The sequence below is a fragment of the Phyllobates terribilis genome, unplaced genomic scaffold (assembly GCF_046119375.1).
Source record: "Phyllobates terribilis strain yellow unplaced genomic scaffold, ASM4611937v1 Scaffold_3__8_contigs__length_932513732, whole genome shotgun sequence".
Lineage (NCBI taxonomy): Eukaryota > Metazoa > Chordata > Amphibia > Anura > Dendrobatidae > Phyllobates > Phyllobates terribilis.
Window position 1 is genome coordinate 21681096 of NW_027362763.1, and position 25973 is coordinate 21707068.

At 43.6% G+C, this 25973-nt stretch overlaps 1 protein-coding gene and 1 long non-coding RNA gene across 3 annotated transcripts in view; one reads left to right on the forward strand and one right to left on the reverse strand.

The window, feature by feature from the left end:
• LOC141258719 (uncharacterized) overlaps nt 1–10948 on the reverse strand; it is a 183713-nt gene extending 172765 nt beyond the window's left edge. For both annotated transcript variants that reach the window (XM_073673755.1, XM_073673753.1), the window contains exons 1-2: nt 10799–10948; nt 5930–6078 (exon numbers count right to left, since the gene is read on the reverse strand). In XM_073673755.1, the coding sequence (XP_073529856.1) occupies nt 5930–6007 (78 nt within the window). In that variant the 5' untranslated portion in view covers nt 6008–6078; nt 10799–10948. The remainder of the gene's footprint in view (nt 1–5929; nt 6079–10798) is intronic.
• A 49-nt stretch (nt 10949–10997) lies between these two features.
• The window catches only part of LOC141257893 (uncharacterized), a 73259-nt gene continuing 58283 nt past the window's right edge, over nt 10998–25973 (forward strand). Inside the window, exon 1 of the long non-coding RNA XR_012318116.1 lies at nt 10998–11127. This is a non-coding gene — a long non-coding RNA (uncharacterized lncRNA). The remainder of the gene's footprint in view (nt 11128–25973) is intronic.

Here is a 25973-nt window from a genome sequence, read left to right on the forward strand (position 1 = left end):
TTTACTTCTCCGCTCAGCAGATAATAGAAACATAGAAGAGTTTACCTCTCCACTCAGCAGATAATAGAAATATAGAAGAGTTTACCTCTCCACTCAGCAGATAATAGAAATATAGAAGAGTTTACCTCTCCGCTCAGCAGATAATAGAAATATAGAAGAGTTTACCTCTCCGCTCAGCAGATAATAGAAATATAGAAGAGTTTACCTCTCCGCTCAGCAGATAATAGAAATATAGAAGAGTTTACCTCTCCACTCAGCAGATAATGATAGAAATATAGAAGAGTTTACCGCTCCGCTCAGCAGATAATGATAGAAATATAGAAGAGTTTACCTCTCCGCTCAGGAGATAATGATAGAAATATAGAAGAGTTTACCTCTCCACTCAGCAGATAATGATAGAAATATAGAAGAGTTTACCTCTCCGCTCAGCAGATAATAGAAATATAGAAGAGTTTACCTCTCCACTAAGCAGATAATGATAGAAATATAGAAGAGTTTACCTCTCCACTCAGCAGATAATAGATATATAGATGTCATGGTTGTGTCGCCACGAAGATCGTCACGATTGCACAGCCTGACTTCTCGCAGCTGAGTTTTTGGTGCTTTGTGCTTTTCGGCAGTGAGGGAGTTAACTCTCTCTCTCTGTGCTAGACAAGGTCCAGCCTTGCCCAGCTGCAATCAATTCTGCAGTAGTGAGATTCCTTCATATGTCTGCTGATCTGTTAGGGAAGTTGTCGGTGAAAGCATTTCATGCAGACTAACAGAGCGGATCGTGGTATTTGGAGTTTCAGAGCTAAGTGTATTTGGAGTGGTTTTTCCCTTCCTCACTTTATCATTTATCTCCTTTCCCGTTGGTGTTCCCTCTGTTGTTGTTGTGTAGTTTTTGTATGCAAGGTGGTTTTGGTTTTACCCTTGTACTGTCTCGTTCGTCTAAGTACTGAGTGTTGGCATATTATTACCTGTCCCCTTTTGTTGTGATCGGGGTCCTTCTCAGGACTAGATTACTTAGGTGCAGGGATCCTCAGGAGGTAGGGGTTACGCTGGCGGCCTGGACCTCTGTACCTTTAACAGTACCTCCAGGTAGAGGGATTAGTCAGGGCCCCAGTTTAGGGTCAGCTTAGGCCCCCTACCTCCAGTACACAGAGACAGCGTGACAATAGAAGAGTTTACCTCTCCACTCAGCAGATAATAGAAATATAGAAGAGTTTACCTCTCCGCTCAGCAGATGATAGAAATATAGAAGAGTTTACCTCTCCACTCAGCAGATAATAGAAATATAGAAGAGCTTACCTCTCCACTCAGCAGATAATAGAAATATAGAAGAGTTTACCTCTCCACTCAGCAAATAATAGAAATATAGAAGAGTTTACCTCTCCGCTCAGCAGATAATAGAAATATAGAAGAGTTTACCTCTCCACTCAGCAGATAATAGAAATATAGAAGAGTTTACCTCTCCACTCAGCAGATAATAGAAATATAGAAGAGTTTACATCTCCACTCAGCAGATAATAGAAATATAGAAGAGTTTACATCTCCACTCAGCAGATAATAGAAATATAGAAGAGTTTACCTCTCCACTCAGCAGATAATGATAGAAATATAGAAGAGTTTACCTCTCCACTCAGCAGATAATAGAAATATAGAAGAGTTTACCTCTCCACTCAGCAGATAATAGAAATATAGAAGAGTTTACCTCTCCACTCAGCAGATAATAGAAATATAGAAGAGTTTACCTCTCCACTCAGCAGATAATAGAAATATAGAAGAGTTTACCTCTCCACTCAGCAGATAATGATAGAAATATAGAAGAGTTTACCTCTCCACTCAGCAGATAATGATAGAAATATAGAAGAGTTTACCTCTCCACTTAGCAGATAATGATAGAAATATAGAAGAGTTTACCTCTCCACTCAGCAGATAATAGAAATATAGAAGAGTTTACCTCTCCACTCAGCAGATAATAGAAATATAGAAGAGTTTACCTCTCCGCTCAGCAGATAATGATAGAAATATAGAAGAGTTTACCTCTCCACTCAGCAGATAATGATAGAAATATAGAAGAGTTTACCTCTCCACTCAGCAGATAATGATAGAAATATAGAAGAGTTTACCTCTCCACTCAGCAGATAATGATAGAAATATAGAAGAGTTTACCTCTCCACTCAGCAGATAATGATAGAAATATAGAAGAGTTTACCTCTCCACTCAGCAGATAATAGAAATATAGAAGAGTTTACCTCTCCACTCAGCAGATAATAGAAATATAGAAGAGTTTACCTCTCCACTCAGCAGATAATGATAGAAATATAGAAGAGTTTACCTCTCCACTCAGCAGATAATAGAAATATAGAAGAGTTTACCTCTCCGCTCAGCAGATAATAGAAATATAGAAGAGTTTACCTCTCCACTCAGCAGATAATAGAAATATAGAAGAGTTTACCTCTCCACTCAGCAGATGATATAAATATAGAAGAGTTTACCTCTCCACTCAGCAGATAATAGAAATATAGAAGAGTTTACCTCTCCACTCAGCAGATAATAGAAATATAGAAGAGTTTACCTCTCCGCTCAGCAGATAATAGAAATATAGAAGAGTTTACCTCTCCACTCAGCAGATAATGATAGAAATATAGAAGAGTTTACCTCTCCACTCAGCAGATAATAGAAATATAGAAGAGTTTACCTCTCCACTCAGCAGATAATAGAAATATAGAAGAGTTTACCTCTCCACTCAGCAGATAATGATAGAAATATAGAAGAGTTTACCTCTCCGCTCAGCAGATAGTGATAGAAATATAGAAGAGTTTACCTCTCCGCTCAGCAGATAATAGAAACATAGAAGAGTTTACCTCTCCACTCAGCAGATAATAGAAATATAGAAGAGTTTACCTCTCCACTCAGCAGATAATAGAAATATAGAAGAGTTTACCTCTCCGCTCAGCAGATAATAGAAATATAGAAGAGTTTACCTCTCCGCTCAGCAGATAATAGAAATATAGAAGAGTTTACCTCTCCGCTCAGCAGATAATAGAAATATAGAAGAGTTTACCTCTCCACTCAGCAGATAATGATAGAAATATAGAAGAGTTTACCGCTCCGCTCAGCAGATAATGATAGAAATATAGAAGAGTTTACCTCTCCGCTCAGCAGATAATGATAGAAATATAGAAGAGTTTACCTCTCCACTCAGCAGATAATGATAGAAATATAGAAGAGTTTACCTCTCCGCTCAGCAGATAATAGAAATATAGAAGAGTTTAGCTCTCCACTAAGCAGATAATGATAGAAATATAGAAGAGTTTACCTCTCCACTCAGCAGATAATAGATATATAGATGTCATGGTTGTGTCGCCACGAAGATCGTCACGATTGCACAGCCTGACTTCTCGCAGCTGAGTTTTTGGTGCTTTGTGCTTTTCGGCAGTGAGGGAGTTAACTCTCTCTCTCTGTGCTAGACAAGGTCCAGCCTTGCCCAGCTGCAATCAATTCTGCAGTAGTGAGATTCCTTCATATGTCTGCTGATCTGTTAGGGAAGTTGTCGGTGAAAGCATTTCATGCAGACTAACAGAGCGGATCGTGGTATTTGGAGTTTCAGAGCTAAGTGTATTTGGAGTGGTTTTTCCCTTCCTCACTTTATCATTTATCTCCTTTCCCGTTGGTGTTCCCTCTGTTGTTGTTGTGTAGTTTTTGTATGCAAGGTGGTTTTGGTTTTACCCTTGTACTGTCTCGTTCGTCTAAGTACTGAGTGTTGGCATATTATTACCTGTCCCCTTTTGTTGTGATCGGGGTCCTTCTCAGGACTAGATTACTTAGGTGCAGGGATCCTCAGGAGGTAGGGGTTACGCTGGCGGCCTGGACCTCTGTACCTTTAACAGTACCTCCAGGTAGAGCGATTAGTCAGGGCCCCAGTTTAGGGTCAGCTTAGGCCCCCTACCTCCAGTACACCGAGACAGCGTGACAATAGAAGAGTTTACCTCTCCACTCAGCAGATAATAGAAATATAGAAGAGTTTACCTCTCCGCTCAGCAGATGATAGAAATATAGAAGAGTTTACCTCTCCACTCAGCAGATAATAGAAATATAGAAGAGCTTACCTCTCCACTCAGCAGATAATAGAAATATAGAAGAGTTTACCTCTCCACTCAGCAGATAATAGAAATATAGAAGAGTTTACATCTCCACTCAGCAGATAATAGAAATATAGAAGAGTTTACATCTCCACTCAGCAGATAATAGAAATATAGAAGAGTTTACCTCTCCACTCAGCAGATAATAGAAATATAGAAGAGTTTACCTCTCCACTCAGCAAATAATAGAAATATAGAAGAGTTTACCTCTCCACTCAGCAGATAATATAAATATAGAAGAGTTTACCTCTCCACTCAGCAGATAATGATAGAAATATAGAAGAGTTTACCTCTCCACTCAGCAGATAATGATAGAAATATAGAAGAGTTTACCTCTCCACTCAGCAGATAATGATAGAAATATAGAAGAGTTTACCTCTCCACTCAGCAGATAATGATAGAAATATAGAAGAGTTTACCTCTCCACTCAGCAGATAATGATAGAAATATAGAAGAGTTTACCTCTCCACTCAGCAGATAATGATAGAAATATAGAAGAGTTTACCTCTCCACTCAGCAGATAATAGAAATATAGAAGAGTTTACCTCTCCGCTCAGCAGATAATGATAGAAATATAGAAGAGTTTACCTCTCCACTCAGCAGATAATGATAGAAATATAGAAGAGTTTACCTCTCCACTCAGCAGATAATGATAGAAATATAGAAGAGTTTACCTCTCCACTCAGCAGATAATGATAGAACTATAGAAGAGTTTACCTCTCCACTCAGCAGATAATGATAGAAATATAGAAGAGTTTACCTCTCCACTCAGCAGATAATGATAGAAATATAGAAGAGTTTACCTCTCCACTCAGCAGATAATGATAGAAATATAGAAGAGTTTACCTCTCCACTCAGCAAATAGAAATATAGAAGAGTTTACCTCTCCACTCAGCAGATAATAGAAATATAGAAGAGTTTACCTCTCCACTCAGCAGATAATAGAAATATAGAAGAGTTTACCTCTCCACTCAGCAGATAATAGAAATATAGAAGAGTTTACCTCTCCACTCAGCAGATAATAGAAATATAGAAGAGTTTACCTCTCCAATCAGCAGATAATAGAAATATAGAAGAGTTTACCTCTCCACTCAGCAGATAATGATAGAAATATAGAAGAGTTTACCTCTCCAATCAGCAGATAATAGAAATATAGAAGACTTTACCTCTCCGCTCAGCAGATAATAATAGAAATATAGAAGACTTTACCTCTCCACTCAGCAGATAATGATAGAAATATAGAAGAGTTTACCTCTCCACTTAGCAGACAATGATAGAAATATAGAAGAGTTTACCTCTCCACTCAGCAGATAATAATAGAAATATAGAAGACTTTACCTCTCCACTCAGCAGATAATGATAGAAATATAGAAGAGTTTACCTCTCCACTCAGCAGATAATGATAGAAATATAGAAGAGTTTACCTCTCCAATCAGCAGATAATAGAAATATAGAAGACTTTACCTCTCCGCTCAGCAGATAATAATAGAAATATAGAAGAGTTTACCTCTCCACTTAGCAGACAATGATAGAAATATAGAAGAGTTTACCTCTCCACTCAGCAGATAATAATAGAAATATAGAAGAGTTTACCTCTCCGCTCATCAGATAATGATAGAAATATAGAAGAGTTTACCTCTCCGCTCATCAGATAATGATAGAAATATAGAAGAGTTTACCTCTCCACTCAGCAGATAATAGAAATATAGAAGAGTTTACCTCTCCACTCAGCAGATAATGATAGAAATATAGAAGAGTTTATCTCTCCACTCAGCAGATAATAGAAATATAGAAGAGTTTACCTCTCCACTCAGCAGGGAGATGATCTCTAAGGCGAGGTCCGTTATTGTTCTTCTAATCTCTGTCTTGTCCTCCTCCATCCTTGTTGGGTCGCTCACTGGATGATATGGCGGCTTCGGTCTTGTCGGCGTCTTTATGGCGGAGGGAGAGGCTGGAGATGACAGGGGACATCATTATTCGTATTCTCAGATCCGTTATGATGAATACTTACCGTATTTTTCGGACTATAAGACGCACATTTTTCATCCAAAATTTTGTAGGAAAATGGGGGGTGCGTCTTATAGTCCGAATGTTGGGGGGTGTATATATATATATATATATATGTGGGGTGTGGCGGAGAGTGGTAGCGGTGGAGGAGGGGGCACAGGAGGCAGCAGCTGCCCGCAGCAGCCTACACTGTCCCCGCTGCTAAAGAAAATGAATATTCATGCTCCTTAATAGCGGTATACAGTGTAGCCGCACAGCGGCTCCTGCTGTTGCCGGAATCACCAGTGTCCGCTGTTAAAGGGCATGAATTTTCAACCTCTCTCCATGCCCATGGGCGTGGGGAGGGGGTGAATATTCAAGCCCTTTAATAAGTGGGCACACACGATAGCCCGGCAGCAGCAGGAGCCACAGCGTGTGTACACTGTGTGCCGGCTATGAAGGAGAGTGAAGTCACTGCTCCCCGCGCACACAGTCGCGGCGTGGGGAGCAGTGACTTCCGGCAGCTGATCTCTCTTTGTGAGCCGCGCATGGCGTCACTGCCATAACTCACATGGAGAGATCAGTGCGGGAAGACCGGACGCAGCGCTGGAGGAGAGAAGAAAGGTGAGCAGGAGTGTTTATTTTTTTTTTTTTGGGCAGCCTGATGGGGATTAGGGGGACCATGCATACTAGGATAAGGATGAGGGGGCCATACATACCAGGGTAAGGATGAGGAGGCCATACATACCAGGGTAAGGATGAGGGGGCCATACATACCAGGATAAGGATGAGGGGACCATACATACCAGGGAAACACTGAGGGGGCCATACATAACAGGATAAAGATGAGGGGGCCATACATAACAAGATAAAGATGAGAGGGCCATATATACAGTGCTGGTCAAAAGTATTGGCACCCCTGCAATTCTGTCAGATAATACTCAGTTTCTTCCTGAAAATGATTGCAATCACAAATTCTTTGGTATTATTCTCTTCATTTAATTTGTCTTCAATGAAAAAAACACAAAAAGAATTGTCCTAAAGCCAAATTGGATATAATTCCACACCAAACCTAAAAAAAGGGGGTGGACAAAAGTATTGGCACCCTTTGAAAAATCATGTGATGCTTCTCTAATTCGTGTAATTAACAACACCTGTAACTTACCTGTGGCACCTAACAGATGTTGGCAATAACTAAATCACACTTGCAGCCAGTTATCATGGATTAAAGTTGACTCAACCTCTGTCCTGTGTCCTTGTGTGTACCACATTGAGCATGGAGAAAAGAAAGAAGACCAAAGAACTGTCTGAGGACTTGAGAAACCAAATTGTGAGGAAGCATGAGCAATCTCAAGGCTACAAGTCCATCTCCAAAGACCTGAATGTTCCTGTGTCTTCCGTGCGCAGTGTCATCAAGAAGTGTAAAGCCCATGGCACTGTGGCTAACCTCCCTAGATGTGGACGGAAAAGAAAAATTGATGAGAGATTTCAACGCCAGATTGTGCGGATGGTGGATAAAGAACCTCGACTAACATCCAAACAAGTTCAAGCTGCCCTGCAGTCCGAGGGTACAACAGTGTCATCCCGTACTATCCGTCGACGTCTCAATGAAAAGGGACTGTATGGTAGTATACCCAGGAAGACCCCACTTCTTACCCCGAGACATAAAAAGCCAGGCTGGAGTTTGCCAAAACTTACCTGAGAAAGCCTAAAACGTTTTGGAAGAATGTTCTCTGGTCAGATGAGACAAAAGTAGATGGGAAAAAGCATCAACATAGAGTGTACAGGAAAAAAAAAAGAGGCATTCAAAGAAAAGAACACGGTCCCTACAGTCAAACATGGTGGAGGTTCCCTGATGTTTTGGGGTTGCTTTGCTGCCTCTGGCACTGGACTGCTTGACCGTGTGCATGGCATTATGAAGTCTGAAGACTACCAACAAATTTTGCAGCATAATGTAGGGCCCAGTGTGAGAAAGCTCGGTCTCCCTCAGAGGTCATGGGTCTTCCAGCAGGACAATGACCCAAAACACACTTCCAAAAGCACTATAAAATGGTTTTAGAGAAAGCACTGGAGACTTCTAAGGTGGCCAGCAATGAGTCCAGACCTGAATCCCATAGAACACCTGTGGAGAGATCTCAAAATAGCAGTTTGGAGAAGGCACCCTTCAAATATCAGGGACCTGGAGCAGTTTGCCAAAGAAGAATGGTCTACAATTCCAGCAGAGCATTGTAAGAAACTCATTGATGGTTACTGGAAGCGGTTGTTCCCAGTTATTTTGGCTAAAGGTTGTGCAAACAAGTATTAGGCTGAGGGTGCCAATACTTTTGTCCAGCCCTTTTTTTGGAGTTTTGTGTGAAATGATCAATTATTTGATTTTTGCTTCATTCTCTTTTGTGTTTTTTCCTTGCAAGCAAATTAAATGAAGATAATAAGACCAAAGAATTTGTGATTGCAATTATTTTCAGGAAGAAACTGAGTATTATCTGACAGAATTGCAGGGGTGCCAATACTTTTGGCCAGCACTGTACCAGGATAACTCTGAGGGTGGTATACATACCAGGATAAGGATGTATGGCCCCCTCACATCTGCCATCACTCTAATCATGACGACTCTAAGGCCACGTTCACACGTTCAGTACTCAGTCACTATTTGTAAGCCAATATCAGAAGTGGAACCATCACATGAAAAGTATAATAGAAACACATCACCAATTCTGCATTTTTCACCCACTCCTGGTTTTGGCTTACCAAATATTCATATAAAATACTGACCAAATACTGAATGTGTTCCAAAGACATACTGGTAGGGAATTTAGATTGTGAAGCACTGTGGAATTAATGGCGCTATATAAGCGAGTACGATGGGTGAAAGGACTCAACGATCTTAGCTATCTAAAAATCCAAATTCCCATCATCAATGACCGGATAAGGAGATCTGTGGTGGCTTACTACCAGGATGTCCGGCCAAGATCGAATCATGATGTTCTCTTAGAACTTTAAGATGGAGATTCACGGGTACGTACAGTTCTCCTATAGGACAGACACCCGGGGCATGCCCCTGAGCCTCGACAACCCCCCTGAGCCTCTACAACCCCCCTGAGCCTCTACAACCCCCCTGAGCCTCGACAACCCCCCTGAGCCTCGACAACCTCCTTCTCTAGATCAGAACCTATAGAAGCAATAACTTCTCCTTTCTGTAATAAAGGAAGCGGTCCACAAATATCCCCCCCCCCCCCCCCAGGATATCGAGATAAGGCAACCGCCTCAACATTCTTATCCCCCGGCCTATATGTCACTAAAAAGTTGAATCTGGTGAAGAACAATGACCATCGTTTAGGAATCAGACACTTAGCAGATTGTAAATGGATTTTTATGATCAGTGATCACCGTGACTGGATGCACTGCCCCCGCCACTCCTCAATAGCCCACTTAGTTGCCAAGAGTTCCCCGTTACCGACGTCATCGTTTTTCTCAGCGGATGATACGATAGTTTCTGAGAAGACTATGCACAAGGATTGCAATCACTAAGAGAACACAGCGCCCATCGGCACTTCAGACGCATCAACTCCGACAATAAATGGCTGAGTGACGTCAGGCTGCAGAAGAACCGATGCAGGGGAAAAGCATCTCTACAAGGTACCAAAAGCCTGATCAGGACATCACACTGGCACAGACAGGTCCAATCTCCAGAGGAGACAAGGGGGCGGTCCCTCCTCCTCCGCAAACAGGCCAGTCTCCAGAGGAGACAAGGGGGCGGTCCCTCCTCCTCCGCACACAGGCCAGTCTCCAGAGGAGACAAGGGGGCGGTCCCTCCTCCTCCGCACACAGGCCAGTCTCCCCAGGAGACAAGGGGGTGGTTCCTCCTCCTCCGCACACAGGCCAGTCTCCAGAGGAGACAAGGGGGCGGTCCCTCCTCCGCACACAGGACAGTCTCCAGAGGAGACAAGGGGGTGGTTCCTCCTCCTCCGCACACAGGCCAGTCTCCAGAGGAGACAAGGCGGCGGTCCCTCCTCCTCCGCACACACAGGTCCAATCTCCAGAGGAGACAAAGGGGCGGTCCCTCCTCCTCCGCACACACAGGCCAGTCTCCAGAGGAGACAAGGGGGTGGTCCCTCCTCCTCCGCACATATAGGCCAGTCAACAGAGGAGACAAGGGGGCGGTCCCTCCTCCTCCGCACACACACAGGCGCAATCGCCAGGAGACAAGGTGGTGGCCCCTCCACCTCCAGAACAGACAAGGGAGCGGTCCCTCCTCCTCCAGAGCAGACAAGGGGGCGGTCCCTCCTCCTCCAGAGCAGACAAGGGGGCGGTCCCTCCTCCTCTTGAGAAGACAAGGGGGCGGTCCCTCCTCCTCCAGAGCAGACAAGGGGGCGGTCCCTCCTCCTCCAGAGCAGACAAGGGGGCGGTCCCTCCTCCTCCAGAGCAGACAAGGGGGCGGTCCCTCCTCCTCCAGAGCAGACAAGGGGGCGGTCCCTCCTCCTCCAGAGCAGACAAGGGGGCGGTCCCTCCTCGTCCTGACAGTGTGCGGACCGCGGGGAGGACTCAGACGTCTGCGGTCACAGAGGGGACACAGAGACTGCAGGGAGTGAGCAGAACACCGGCGGACACTGTGTGACTGAGGAAGAGGAAGCCATGACTGCAGCAGACTGTGTGTGAGAGCCGAGTCCTGGCTGCTGTCACCTCACCTGATACCGCAGCCGTGTGAACGCGTCCTGTGCGCAGGGCTGACACCAGAGACAACAGCTGCACCCACTGCACGGCGAGACTGCAGGACCTGTGATGACGTCAGCACCACGTGACCAGGGGGCGGAGCGCTGCGGAACAGTGGTGATGAAGGACCTGTGATGACATCAGCTCCAAGTAATCAGGGGGCGGGGCTATGCAGAACAGTGATGATGAAGGACCTGTGAAGACGTCGGTACCAAGTGATGATGTCATCGAGAAGGGCAGAGCTTTACGCGGCTTTCCAATCCTGATATTAGGGATGAGCCGAGAATGTATGGGCCCCTGTCAGGTATATATTATTGGAGGCAGGAGAATGTATGGGCTCCTGTCAGGTATATATTATTGCAGGCAGGAGAATGTATGGGCTCCTGTCAGGTATATATTATTGGAGGCAGGAGAATGTATGGGCTCCTGTCAGGTATATATTATTGGAGGCAGGAGAATGTATGGGCTCCTGTCAGGTATATATTATTGGAGGCAGGAGAATGTATGGGCCCCTGTCAGGTATATATTATTGGAGGCAGGAGAATGTATGGGCTCCTGTCAGGTATATATTATTGGAGGCAGTAGAATGTATGGGCTCCTGTCAGGTATATATTATTGGAGGCAGTAGAATGTATGGGCTCCTGTCAGGTATATATTATTGGAGGCAGGAGAATGTATGGGCCCCTGTCAGGTATATATTATTGGAGGCAGGAGAATGTATGGGCTCCTGTCAGGTATATATTATTGGAGGCAGCAGAATGTATGGGCTCCTGTCAGGTATATATTATTGGAGGCAGCAGAATGTATGGGCTCCTGTCAGGTATATATTATTGGAGGCAGGAGAATGTATGGGCTCCTGTCAGGTATATATTATTGGAGGCAGCAGAATGTATGGGCTCCTGTCAGGTATATATTATTGGAGGCAGCAGAATGTATGGGCTCCTGTCAGGTATATATTATTGGAGGCAGCAGAATGCATGGGCTCCTGTCAGGTATATATTATTGGAGGCAGCAGAATGTATGGGCTCCTGTCAGGTATATATTATTGGAGGCAGCAGAATGCATGGGCTCCTGTCAGGTATATATTATTGGAGGCAGGAGAATGTATGGGCTCCTGTCAGGTATATATTATTGGAGGCAGCAGAATGTATGGTATCCTGTCAGGTATATATTATTGGAGGCAGCAGAATGTATGGGCTCCTGTCAGGTATATATTATTGGAGGCAGGAGAATGTATGGGCTCCTGTCAGGTATATATTATTGGAGGCAGGAGAATGTATGGGCTCCTGTCAGGTATATATTATTGGAGGCAGGAGAATCTATGGGCTCCAGTCAGGTATATATTATTGGAGGCAGGAGAATGTATGGGCTCCTGTCAGGTATATATTATTGGACGTAGCAGAATGTATGGGCTCCTGTCAGGTATATATTATTGGAGGCAGGAGAATGTATGGGCTCCTGTCAGGTATATATTATTGGAGGTAGCAGAATGTATGGGCTCCTGTCAGGTATATATTATTGGAGGCAGGAGAATGTATGGGCTCCTGTCAGGTATATATTATTGGAGGCAGGAGAATGTATGGGCTCCTGTCAGGTATATATTATTGGAGGCAGGAGAATGTATGGGCTCCTGTCAGGTATATATTATTGGAGGTAGGAGAATGTATGGGCTCCTGTCAGGTATATATTATTGGAGGCAGCAGAATGTATGGGCTCCTGTCAGGTATATATTATTGGAGGCAGCAGAATGTATGGGCTCCTGTCAGGTATATATTATTGGAGGCAGGAGAATGTATGGGCTCCTGTCAGGTATATATTATTGGAGGCAGGAGAATGTATGGGCTCCTGTCAGGTATATATTATTGGAGGCAGGAGAATGTATGGGCTCCTGTCAGGTATATATTATTGGAGGCAGGAGAATGTATGGGCTCCTGTCAGGTATATATTATTGGAGGCAGGAGAATGTATGGGCTCCTGTCAGGTATATATTATTGGAGGCAGGAGAATGTATGGGCTCCTGTCAGGTATATATTATTGGAGGCAGGAGAATGTATGGGCTCCTGTCAGGTATATATTATTGGAGGCAGGAGAATGTATGGGCTCCTGTCAGGTATATATTATTGGAGGCAGGAGAATGTATGGGCTCCTGTCAGGTATATATTATTGGAGGCAGGAGAATGTATGGGCTCCTGTCAGGTATATATTATTGGAGGCAGGAGAATGTATGGGCTCCTGTCAGGTATATATTATTGGAGGCAGGAGAATGTATGGGCTCCTGTCAGGTATATATTATTGGAGGCAGGAGAATGTATGGGCTCCTGTCAGGTATATATTATTGGAGGCAGGAGAATGTATGGGCTCCTGTCAGGTATATATTATTGGAGGCAGGAGAATGTATGGGCTCCTGTCAGGTATATATTATTGGAGGCAGGAGAATGTATGGGCTCCTGTCAGGTATATATTATTGGAGGCAGGAGAATGTATGGGCTCCTGTCAGGTATATATTATTGGAGGCAGTAGAATCTATGGGCTCCTGTCAGGTATATATTATTGGAGGCAGGAGAATCTATGGGCTCCAGTCAGGTATATATTATTGGAGGCAGGAGAATGTATGGGCTCCTGTCAGGTATATATTATTGGAGGCAGGAGAATGTATGGGCTCCTGTCAGGTATATATTATTGGAGGCAGGAGAATGTATGGGCTCCTGTCAGGTATATATTATTGGAGGCAGGAGAATGTATGGGCTCCTGTCAGGTATATATTATTGGAGGCTGGAGAATGTATGGGCTCCTGTCAGGTATATATTATTGGAGGCTGGAGAATGTATGGGCTCCTGTCAGGTATATATTATTGGAGGCAGGAGAATGTATGGGCTCCTGTCAGGTATATATTATTGGAGGCTGGAGAATGTATGGGCTCCTGTCAGGTATATATTATTGGAGGCAGGAGAATGTATGGGCTCCTGTCAGGTATATATTATTGGAGGCAGCAGAATGTATGGGCTCCTGTCAGGTATATATTATTGGAGGCAGCAGAATGTATGGGCTCCTGTCAGGTATATATTATTGGAGGCAGGAGAATGTATGGGCTCCTGTCAGGTATATATTATTGGAGGCAGGAGAATGTATGGGCTCCTGTCAGATATATTATTGGAGGCAGGAGAATGTATGGGCTCCTGTCAGGTATATATTATTGGAGGCAGGAGAATGTATGGGCTCCTGTCAGGTATATATTATTGGAGGCAGGAGAATGTATGGGCTCCTGTCAGGTATATATTATTGGAGGCAGGAGAATGTATGGGCTCCTGTCAGGTATATATTATTGGAGGCAGGAGAATGTATGGGCTCCTGTCAGGTATATATTATTGGAGGCAGGAGAATGTATGGGCTCCTGTCAGGTATATATTATTGGAGGCAGGAGAATGTATGGGCTCCTGTCAGGTATATCTTATTGGAAGCAGGAGAATGTATGGGCTCCTGTCAGGTATATATTATTGGAGGCAGGAGAATGTATGGGCTCCTGTCAGGTGTATATTATTGGAGGCAGGAGAATGTATGAGCTCCTGTCAGGTGTATATTATTGGAGGCAGCAGAATGTATGGGCTCCTGTCAGGTGTATATTATTGGAGGCAGCAGAATGTATGGGCTCCTGTCAGGTGTATATTATTGGAGGCAGCAGAATGTATGGGCTCCTGTCAGGTATATATTATTGGAGGCAGGAGAATGTATGGGCTCCTGTCAGGTATATATTATTGGGGGCAGGAGAGTGTATGGGCTCCTGTCAGGTATATATTATTGGAGGCAGGAGAATGTATGGGCTCCTGTCAGGTATATATTATTGGAGGCAGGAGAATGTATGGGGTCCTGTCAGGTATATATTATTGGAGGCAGGAGAATGTATGGGCTCCTGTCAGGTATATATTATTGGAAGCAGCAGAATGTATGGGCTCCTGTCAGGTATATATTATTGGAGGCAGCAGAATGTATGGGCTCCTGTCAGGTATATATTATTGGAGGCAGGAGAATGTATGGGCTCCTGTCAGGTATATATTATTGGAGGCAGGAGAATGTATGGGCTCCTGTCAGGTATATATTATTGGAGGCAGGAGAATGTATGGGCTCCTGTCAGGTATATATTATTGGAGGCAGCAGAATGTTTGGGCTCCTGTCAGGTATATATTATTGGAGGCAGGAGAATGTATGGGCTCCTGTCAGGTATATATTATTGGAGGCAGGAGAATGTATGGGCTCCTGTCAGGTATATATTATTGGAGGCAGCAGAATGTATGGGCTCCTGTCAGGCATATATTATTGGAGGCAGCAGAATGTATGGGCTCCTGTCAGGTATATATTATTGGAGGCAGGAGAATCTATGGGCTCCTGTCAGGTATATATTATTGGAGGCAGCAGAATGTATGGGCTCCTGTCAGGTATATATTATTGGAGGCAGGAGAATGTATGGGCTACTGTCAGGTATATATTATTGGAGGCAGGAGAATGTATGGGCTCCTGTCAGGTATATATTATTGGAGGCAGCAGAATGTATGGGCTCCTGTCAGGTATATATTATTGGAGGCAGCAGAATGTATGGGCTCCTGTCAGGTATATATTATTGGAGGCAGGAGAATGTATGGGCTCCTGTCAGGTATATATTATTGGAGGCAGGAGAATGTATGGGCTCCTGTCAGGTATATATTATTGGAGGCAGGAGAATGTATGGGCTCCTGTCAGGTATATATTATTGGAGGCAGCAGAATGTTTGGGCTCCTGTCAGGTATATATTATTGGAGGCAGGAGAATGTATGGGCTCCTGTCAGGTATATATTATTGGAGGCAGCAGAATGTATGGGCTCCTGTCAGGTATATATTATTGGAGGCAGCAGAATGTATGGGCTCCTGTCAGGCATATATTATTGGAGGCAGCAGAATGTATGGGCTCCTGTCAGGTATATATTATTGGAGGCAGGAGAATCTATGGGCTCCTGTCAGGTATATATTATTGGAGGCAGCAGAATGTATGGGCTCCTGTCAGGTATATATTATTGGAGGCAGGAGAATGTATGGGCTCCTGTCAGGTATATATTATTGGAGGCAGCAGAATGTATGGGCTCCTGTCAGGTATATATTATTGGAGGCAGCAGAATGTATGGGCTCCTGTCAGGTATATATTATTGGAGGCAGGAGAATGTATGGGCTACTGTCAGGTATATATTATTGGAGGCAGCAGAATGTATGGGCTCCTGTCAGGTATATATTATTGGAGGCAGCAGAATGTATGGGCTCCTGTCAGGTATGTATTATTGCAGGCAGCAGAATGTTTGGGCTCCTGTCAGGTATATATTATTGAAGGCAATAGAATGTATGGGCTCCTGTCAGGTATATATTATTGGAGGTAGGAGAATGTATGGGCTCCTGTCAGGTATATATTATTGGAGGCAGGAGAATGTATGGGCTCCTGTCAGGAATATATTATTGGAGGCAGGAGAAAGTATGGGCTCCTGTCAGGTATATATTATTGGAGGCAGGAGAATCTATGGGCTCCTGTCAGGTATATATTATTGGAGGCAGGAGAATGTATGGGCTCCTGTCAGGTATATATTATTGGAGACAGCAGAATGTATGGGCTCCTGTCAGGTATATATTATTGGAGGCAGTAGAATCTATGGGCTCCTGTCAGGTATATATTATTGGAGGCAGGAGAATGTATGGGCTCCTGTCAGGTATATATTATTGGAGGCAGGAGAATGTATGGACTCCTGTCAGGTATATATTATTGGAGGCTGCAGAATGTATGGGCTGCTGTCAGGTATATATTATTGGAGGCAGCAGAATGTATGGGCTCCTGTCAGGTATATATTATTGGAGGCAGCAGAATGTATGGGCTCCTGTCAGGTATATATTATTGGAGGCTGGAGAATGTATGGGCTCCTGTCAGGTATATATTATTGGAGGCTGGAGAATGTATGGGCTCCTGTCAGGTATATATTATTGGAGGCAGGAGAATGTATGGGCTCCTGTCAGGTATATATTATTGGAGGCAGCAGAATGTATGGGCTGCTGTCAGGTATATATTATTGGAGGCAGCAGAATGTATGGGCTCCTGTCAGGTATATATTATTGGAGGCAGGAGAATGTATGGGCTCCTGTCAGGTATATATTATTGGAGGCTGGAGAATGTATGGGCTCCTGTCAGGTATATATTATTGGAGGCTGGAGAATGTATGGGCTCCTGTCAGGTATATATTATTGGAGGCTGGAGAATGTATGGGCTCCTGTCAGGTATATATTATTGGAGGCAGGAGAATGTATGGGCTCCTGTCAGGTATATATTATTGGAGGCAGGAGAATGTATGGGCTTCTGTCAGGTATATATTATTGGAGGCAGGAGAATGTATGGGCTCCTGTCAGGTATATATTATTGGAGGCAGGAGAATCTATGGGCTCCTGTCAGGTATATATTATTGGAGGCAGGAGAATCTATGGGCTCCTGTCAGGTATATATTATTGGAGGCAGCAGAATGTATGGGCTCCTGTCAGGTATATATTATTGGAGGCAGCAGAATGTATGGGCTGCTGTCAGGTATATAATATTGGAGGCAGCAGAATGTATGGGCTCCTGTCAGGTATATATTATTGGAGGCAGGAGAATGTATGGGCTCCTGTCAGGTATATATTATTGGAGGCTGGAGAATGTATGGGCTCCTGTCAGGTATATATTATTGGAGGCTGGAGAATGTATGGGCTCCTGTCAGGTATATATTATTGGAGGCTGGAGAATGTATGGGCTCCTGTCAGGTATATATTATTGGAGGCAGGAGAATGTATGGGCTCCTGTCAGGTATATATTATTGGAGGCAGGAGAATGTATGGGCTTCTGTCAGGTATATATTATTGGAGGCAGGAGAATGTATGGGCTCCTGTCAGGTATATATTATTGGAGGCAGGAGAATGTATGGGCTCGCGTGCTGCGCCAATTCTCTGGAATGCACTACCCAGGACAGTTCGATTAATTCCCAATACCCACAGTTTCAAGCGAACCCTAAAAACACATTTCTTTAGACTGGCGTATCACCTAAACACACTCTGTCCATCCCAGCTTTCCCCCATATTAAAATCTTCTTCAACTTCGGGTTCAAACCAACCATGCACATAAAAGCCTCTGTCAGGACTGCACACATACTGGCTGGCGACCAGTCCATGTATTATTATTTATCCTATTCAGTATATCAAGGCTGCATTATACATTATACAATATATCTACTTTTTACCTTTTGTGTCTCCCCCACTTCCTCATAGACTGTAAGCTTGCGAGCAGGGCCCTCACTCCGTTCAATATGAGATATGCTTATTCTGTATTGTCTGTATAAGTCCCCCCTAAAATTTATAAAGTGCTGCGGAATATGTTGGCGCTATAAAAAAAAATAAACTAAACTAAACTAACTATCCTGTCAGGTATATATTATTGGAGGCAGGAGAATCTATGGGCTCCTGTCAGGTGTATATTATTGGAGGCAGGAAAATGTATGGGCTCCTGTCAGGTATATATTATTGGTGGCAACAGAATGTATGGGCTCCTGTCAGGTATATATTATTGGAGGCAGCAGAATGTATGGGCTACTGTAAGGTATATATTATTGGAGGCAGCAGAATGTATGGGCTCCTGTCTGGTATATATTATTGGAGGCAGGAGAATGTATGGGCTCCTGTCTGGTATATATTATTGGAGGCAGGAGAATGTATAGGCTCCTGTCAGGTATATGTTATTGGAGGCAGGAGAATGTATGGGCTCCTGTCAGGTATATGTTATTGGAGGCAGGAGAATGTATGGGCTCCTGTCAGGTATATGTTATTGGAGGCAGTAGAATGTATGGGCTCCTGTCAGGTATATATTATTGGAGGCAGGAGAATGTATGGGCTCCTGTCAGGTATATATTATTGGAAGCAGGAGAATGTATGGGCTCCTGTCAGGTATATATTATTGGAGGCAGGAGAATGTATTGGCTCCTGTCAGGTATATATTATTGGAGGCAGGAGAATGTATGGGCTCCTGTCAGGTATATATTATTGGAGGCAGGAGAATGTATGGGCTCCTGTCAGGTATATATTATTGGAGGCAGGAGAATGTATGGGCTCCTGTCAGGTATATATTATTGGAGGCAACAGAATGTATGGGCTCCTGTCAGGTATATATTATTGGAGGCAACAGAATGTATGGGCTCCTGTCAGGTATATATTATTGGAGGCAGCAGAATGTATGGTCTCCTGTCAGGTATATATTATTGGAGGCAGGAGAATGTATGGGCTCCTGTCAGGTATATATTATTGAAGGCAGCAGAATGTATTGGCTCCTGTCAGGTATATATTATTGGAGGTAGGAGAATGTATGGGCTCCTGTCAGGTATATATTATTGGAGGCTGGAGAATGTATGGGCTCCTGTCAGGTATATATTATTGGAGGCAGGAGAGTGTATGGGCTTCTGTCAGGTATATATTATTGGAGGCAGGAGAATGTATGGGCTCCTGTCAGGTATATATTATTGGAGGCAGCAGAATGTATGGGCTCCTGTCAGGTATATATTATTGGAGGCAGGAGAGTGTATGGGCTTCTGTCAGGTATATATTATTGAAGGCAGGAGAATGTATGGGCTCCTGTCAGGTATATATTATTGGAGGCAGCAGAATCAATGGGCTCCTGTCAGGTATATATTATTGGAGGCAGGAGAATGTATAGGCTCCTGTCAGCTATATATTATTGGAGGCAGGAGAATGTATGGGCTCCTGTCAGGTATATATTATTGGAGGCAGGAGAATGTATGGGCTCCTGTCAGGTATATATTATTGGAGGCAGGAGAATGTATGGGCTCCTGTCAGGTGTATATTATTGGATGCAGGAGAATGTATGGGCTCCTGTCAGGTATATATTATTGGAGGCAGCAGAATGTATGGACTCCTGTCAGGTATATATTATTGGAGGCAGGAGAATGTATGGGCTCCTGTCAGGTATATATTATTGGGGGCAGGAGAGTGTATGGGCTCCTGTCAGGTATATATTATTGGAGACAGCAGAATGTATGGGCTCCTGTCAGGTATATATTATTGGAGGCAGCAGAGTGTATGGTCTCCTGTCAGGTATATATTATTGGAGGCAGGAGAATGTATGGGCTCCTGTCAGGTATACATTATTGGAGGCAGCGGAATGTTTGGGCTCCTGTCTGGTATATATTATTGGAGGCAGCAGAATATATGGGGTCCTGTCAGGTATATATTATTGGAGGCAGGAGAATGTATGGGCTCCTGTCAGGTATATATTATTGGAGGCAGTAGAATGTATGGGCTCCTGTCAGGTATATATTATTGGAGGTAGGAGAATGTATGGGCTCCTGTCAGGTATATATTATTGGAGGCAGGAGAATGTATGGGCTCCTGTCAGGTATATATTATTGGAGGCAGGAGAATGTATGGGCTCCTGTCAGGTATATATTATTGGAGGTAGGAGAATGTATGGGCTCCTGTCAGGTATATATTATTGGAGGTAGGAGAATGTATGGGCTTCTGTCAGGTATATATTATTGGAGGCAGCAGAATGTATGGGCTCCTGTCAGGTATATATTATTGGAGGCAGGAGAATGTATGGGCTCCTTTCAGGTATATATTATTTCAGGCAGGAGAATGTATGGGCTCCTGTCAGGTATATATTATTGGAGGCAGGAAAATGTATGGGCTCCTGTCAGGTATATATTATTGGTGGCAACAGAATGTATGGGCTCCTGTCAGGTATATATTATTGGAGGCAGCAGAATGTATGGGCTACTGTTAGGTATATATTATTGGAGGCAGCAGAATGTATGGGCTCCTGTCTGGTATATATTATTGGAGGCAGGAGAATGTATGGGCTCCTGTCTGGTATATATTATTGGAGGCAGGAGAATGTATAGGCTCCTGTCAGGTATATGTTATTGGAGGCAGGAGAATGTATGGGCTCCTGTCAGGTATATATTATTGGAGGCAGGAGAATGTATGGGCTCCTGTCAGGTATATATTATTGGAGGCAGGAGAATGTATGGGCTCCTGTCAGGTATATATTATTGGAGGCAGGAGAATGTATGGGCTCCTGTCAGGTATATATTATTGGAAGCAGGAGAATGTATGGGCTCCTGTCAGGTATATATTATTGGAGGCAGGAGAATGTATTGGCTCCTGTCAGGTATATATTATTGGAGGGAGGAGAATGTATGGGCTCCTGTCAGGTATATATTATTGGAGGCAGGAGAATGTATGGGCTCCTGTCAGGTATATATTATTGGAGGAAGGAGAATGTATGGGCTCCTGTCAGGTATATATTATTGGAGGCAGCAGAATGTATGGGCTCCTGTCAGGTATATATTATTGGAGGCAGCAGAATGTGTGGTCTCCTGTCAGGTATATATTATTGGAATCAGGAGAATGTATGGGCTCCTGTCAGGTATATATTATTGAAGGCAGCAGAATGTATTGGCTTCTGTCAGGTATATATTATTGGAGGTAGGAGAATGTATGGGCTCCTGTCAGGTATATATTATTGGAGGCAGCAGAATGTATGGGCTCCTGTCAGGTATATATTATTGGAGGCTGGAGAATGTATGGGCTCCTGTCAGGTATATATTATTGAAGGCAGCAGAATGTATTGGCTCCTGTCAGGTATATATTATTGGAGGTAGGAGAATGTATGGGCTCCTGTCAGGTATATATTATTGGAGGCAGGAGAATGTATGGGCTCCTGTCAGGTATATATTATTGGAGGCAGGAGAATGTATGGGCTCCTGTCAGGTATATATTATTGGAAGCATCAGAATGTATGGGCTCCTGTCAGGTATATATTATTGGGGGCAGCAGAATATATGGGGTCCTGTCAGGTATATATTATTGGAGGCAGGAGAATGTATGGGCTCCTGTCAGGTATATATTATTGGAGGCAGCAGAATGTATGGGCTCCTGTCAGGTATATATTATTGGAGGCAGGAGAATGTATGGGCTCCTGTCAGGTATATATTATTGGAGGCAGCAGAATCTATGGACTCCTGTCAGGTATATATTATTGGAGGCAGGAGAATGTATGGGCTCCTGTCAGGTATATATTATTGGAGGCAGCAGAATGTATGGGCTCCTGTCAGGTATATATTATTGGAGGCAGGAGAATGTATTGGCTCCTGTCAGGTATATATTATTGGAGGCTGCTGAATCTATAGGCTCCTGTCAGGTATATATTATTGGAGGCAGCAGAATGTATGGGCTCCTGTCAGGTATATATTATTGGAGGCAGGAGAATGTATGGGCTCCTGTCAGGTATATATTATTGGAAGCAGCAGAATGTATGGGCTCCTGTCAGGTATATATTATTGGAGGCTGGAGAATGTATGGGCTCCTGTCAGGTATATATTATTGAAGGCAGCAGAATGTATTGGCTCCTGTCAGGTATATATTATTGGAGGTAGGAGAATGTATGGGCTCCTGTCAGGTATATATTATTGGAGGCAGGAGAATGTATGGGCTCCTGTCAGGTATATATTATTGGAGGCAGGAGAATGTATGGGCTCCTGTCAGGTATATATTATTGGAAGCATCAGAATGTATGGGCTCCTGTCAGGTATATATTATTGGGGGCAGCAGAATATATGGGGTCCTGTCAGGTATATATTATTGGAGGCAGGAGAATGTATGGGCTCCTGTCAGGTATATATTATTGGAGGCAGCAGAATGTATGGGCTCCTGTCAGGTATATATTATTGGAGGCAGGAGAATGTATGGGCTCCTGTCAGGTATATATTATTGGAGGCAGCAGAATCTATGGACTCCTGTCAGGTATATATTATTGGAGGCAGGAGAATGTATGGGCTCCTGTCAGGTATATATTATTGGAGGCAGCAGAATGTATGGGCTCCTGTCAGGTATATATTATTGGAGGCAGGAGAATGTATTGGCTCCTGTCAGGTATATATTATTGGAGGCTGCTGAATCTATAGGCTCCTGTCAGGTATATATTATTGGAGGCAGCAGAATGTATGGGCTCCTGTCAGGTATATATTATTGGAGGCAGGAGAATGTATGGGCTCCTGTCAGGTATATATTATTGGAGGCTGCTGAATCTATAGGCTCCTGTCAGGTATATATTATTGGAGGCAGCAGAATGTATGGGCTCCTGTCAGGTATATATTATTGGAGGCAGGAGAATGTATGGGCTCCTGTCAGGTATATATTATTGGAGGCAGGAGAATGTATGGGCTCCTGTCAGGTATATATTATTGGAGGCAGGAGAATGTATGGGCTCCTGTCAGGTATATATTATTGGAGGCAGGAGAATGTATGGGCTCCTGTCAGATATATATTATTGGAGGCAGGAGAATGTATGGGCTTCTGTCAGATATATATTATTGGAGGCAGGAGAATGTATGGGCTCCTGTCAGGTATATATTATTGGAGGCAGCAGAATCTATGGGCTCCTGTCAGGTATATATTATTGGAGGCAGGAGAATGTATGGGCTCCTGTCAGGTATATATTATTGGAGGCAGCAGAATGTATGGGCTCCTGTCAGGTATATATTATTGGAGGCAGGAGAATGTATTGGCTCCTGTCAGGTATATATTATTGGAGGCTGCTGAATCTATAGGCTCCTGTCAGGTATATATTATTGGAGGCAGCAGAATGTATGGGCTCCTGTCAGGTATATATTATTGGAGGCAGGAGAATGTATGGGCTCCTGTCAGGTATATATTATTGGAGGCAGGAGAATGTATGGGCTCCTGTCAGGTATATATTATTGGAGGCAGGAGAATGTATGGGCTCCTGTCAGGTATATATTATTGGAGGCAGGAGAATGTATGGGCTCCTGTCAGATATATATTATTGGAGGCAGGAGAATGTATGGGCTCCTGTCAGGTATATATTATTGGAGGCAGGAGAATGTATGGGCTCCTGTCAGGTATATATTATTGGAGGCAGCAGAATCTATGGGCTCCTGTCAGGTATATATTATTGGAGGCAGCAGAATCTATGGGCTCCTGTTAGGTATATATTATTGGAGGCAGGAGAATATATGGGCTCCTGTCAGGTATATATTATTGGAGGCAGCAGAATGTATGGGCTCCTGTCAGGTATATATTATTGGAGGTAGGAGAATGTATGGGCTCCTGTCAGGTATATATTATTGGAGGCAGCAGAATGTATGGGCTCCTGTCAGGTATATATTATTGGAGGCAGCAGAATGTATGGGCTCCTGTCAGGTATATATTATTTTAGGCAGCAGAATGTATGGGCTCCTGTCAGGTATATATTATTGGAGGCAGCAGAATGTATGGGCTCCTGTCAGGTATATATTATTGGAGGCAGGAGAATGTATGGGCTCCTGTCAGGTATATATTATTGGAGGCAGGAGAATGTATGGGCTCCTGTCAGGTATATATTATTTGAGTCAGCAGAATGTATGGGCTCCTGTTAGGTATATATTATTGGAGGCAGGAGAATGTATGGGCTCCTGTTAGGTATATATTATTGGAGACAGGAGAATGTATGGGCTCCTGTTAGGTATATATTATTGGAGGCAGCAGAATGTATGGACTCCTGTCAGGTATATATTATTGGAGGCAGCAGAATGTATGGACTCCTGTCAGGTATTTATTATTGGAGGCAGGAGAATTTATGGGCTCCTGTCAGGTATATATTATTGGAGGCAGGAGAATGTATGGGCTCCTGTCAGGTATATATTATTGGAGGCAGCAGAATGTATGGGCTCCTGTCAGGTATATATTATTGGAGGCAGCAGAATGTATGGGCTCCTGTCAGGTATATATTATTGGAGGCAGGAGAATGTATAGGTTCCTGTCAGGTATATATTATTGGAGGCAGCAGAATGTATGGGCTCCTGTCAGGTATATATTATTGGAGGCAGGAGAATGTATGGGCTCCTGTCAGGTATATATTATTGGAGGCAGGAGAATGTATGGGCTCCTGTCAGGTATATATTATTGGAGGCAGGAGAATGTATGGGCTCCTGTCAGGTATATATTATTGGAGGCAGGAGAATGTATGGGCTCCTGTCAGGTATATATTATTGGAGGCAGCAGAATGTATGGGCTCCTGTCAGGTATATATTATTGGAGGCAGGAGAATGTATGGGCTCCTGTCAGGTATATATTATTGGAGGCAGGAGAATGTATGGGCTCCTGTCAGGTATATATTATTGGAGGCAGGAGAATGTATGGGCTCCTGTCAGGTATATATTATTGGTGGCAGGAGAATGTATGGGCTCCTGTCAGGTATATATTATTGGAGGCAGCAGAATGTATGGGCTCCTGTCAGGTATATATTATTGGAGGCAGCAGAATGTATGGGCTCCTGTCAGGTATATATTATTGGAGGCAGGAGAATGTATGGGCCCCTGTCAGGTATATATTATTGAAGGCAGCAGAATGTATTGGCTCCTGTCAGGTATATATTATTGGAGGCAGCAGAATCTATGGGCTCCTGTCAGGTATATATTATTGGAGGCAGGAGAATGTATGGGCTCCTGTCAGGTATATATTATTGGAGGCAGCAGAATGTATGGGCTCCTGTCAGGTATATATTATTGGAGGCAGGAGAATGTATTGGCTCCTGTCAGGTATATATTATTGGAGGCTGCTGAATCTATAGGCTCCTGTCAGGTATATATTATTGGAGGCAGCAGAATGTATGGGCTCCTGTCAGGTATATATTATTGGAGGCAGGAGAATGTATGGGCTCCTGTCAGGTATATATTATTGGAGGCAGGAGAATGTATGGGCTCCTGTCAGGTATATATTATTGGAGGCAGGAGAATGTATGGGCTCCTGTCAGGTATATATTATTGGAGGCAGGAGAATGTATGGGCTCCTGTCAGGTATATATTATTTGAGTCAGCAGAATGTATGGGCTCCTGTTAGGTATATATTATTGGAGGCAGGAGAATGTATGGGCTCCTGTTAGGTATATATTATTGGAGACAGGAGAATGTATGGGCTCCTGTTAGGTATATATTATTGGAGGCAGCAGAATGTATGGACTCCTGTCAGGTATATATTATTGGAGGCAGCAGAATGTATGGACTCCTGTCAGGTATTTATTATTGGAGGCAGGAGAATTTATGGGCTCCTGTCAGG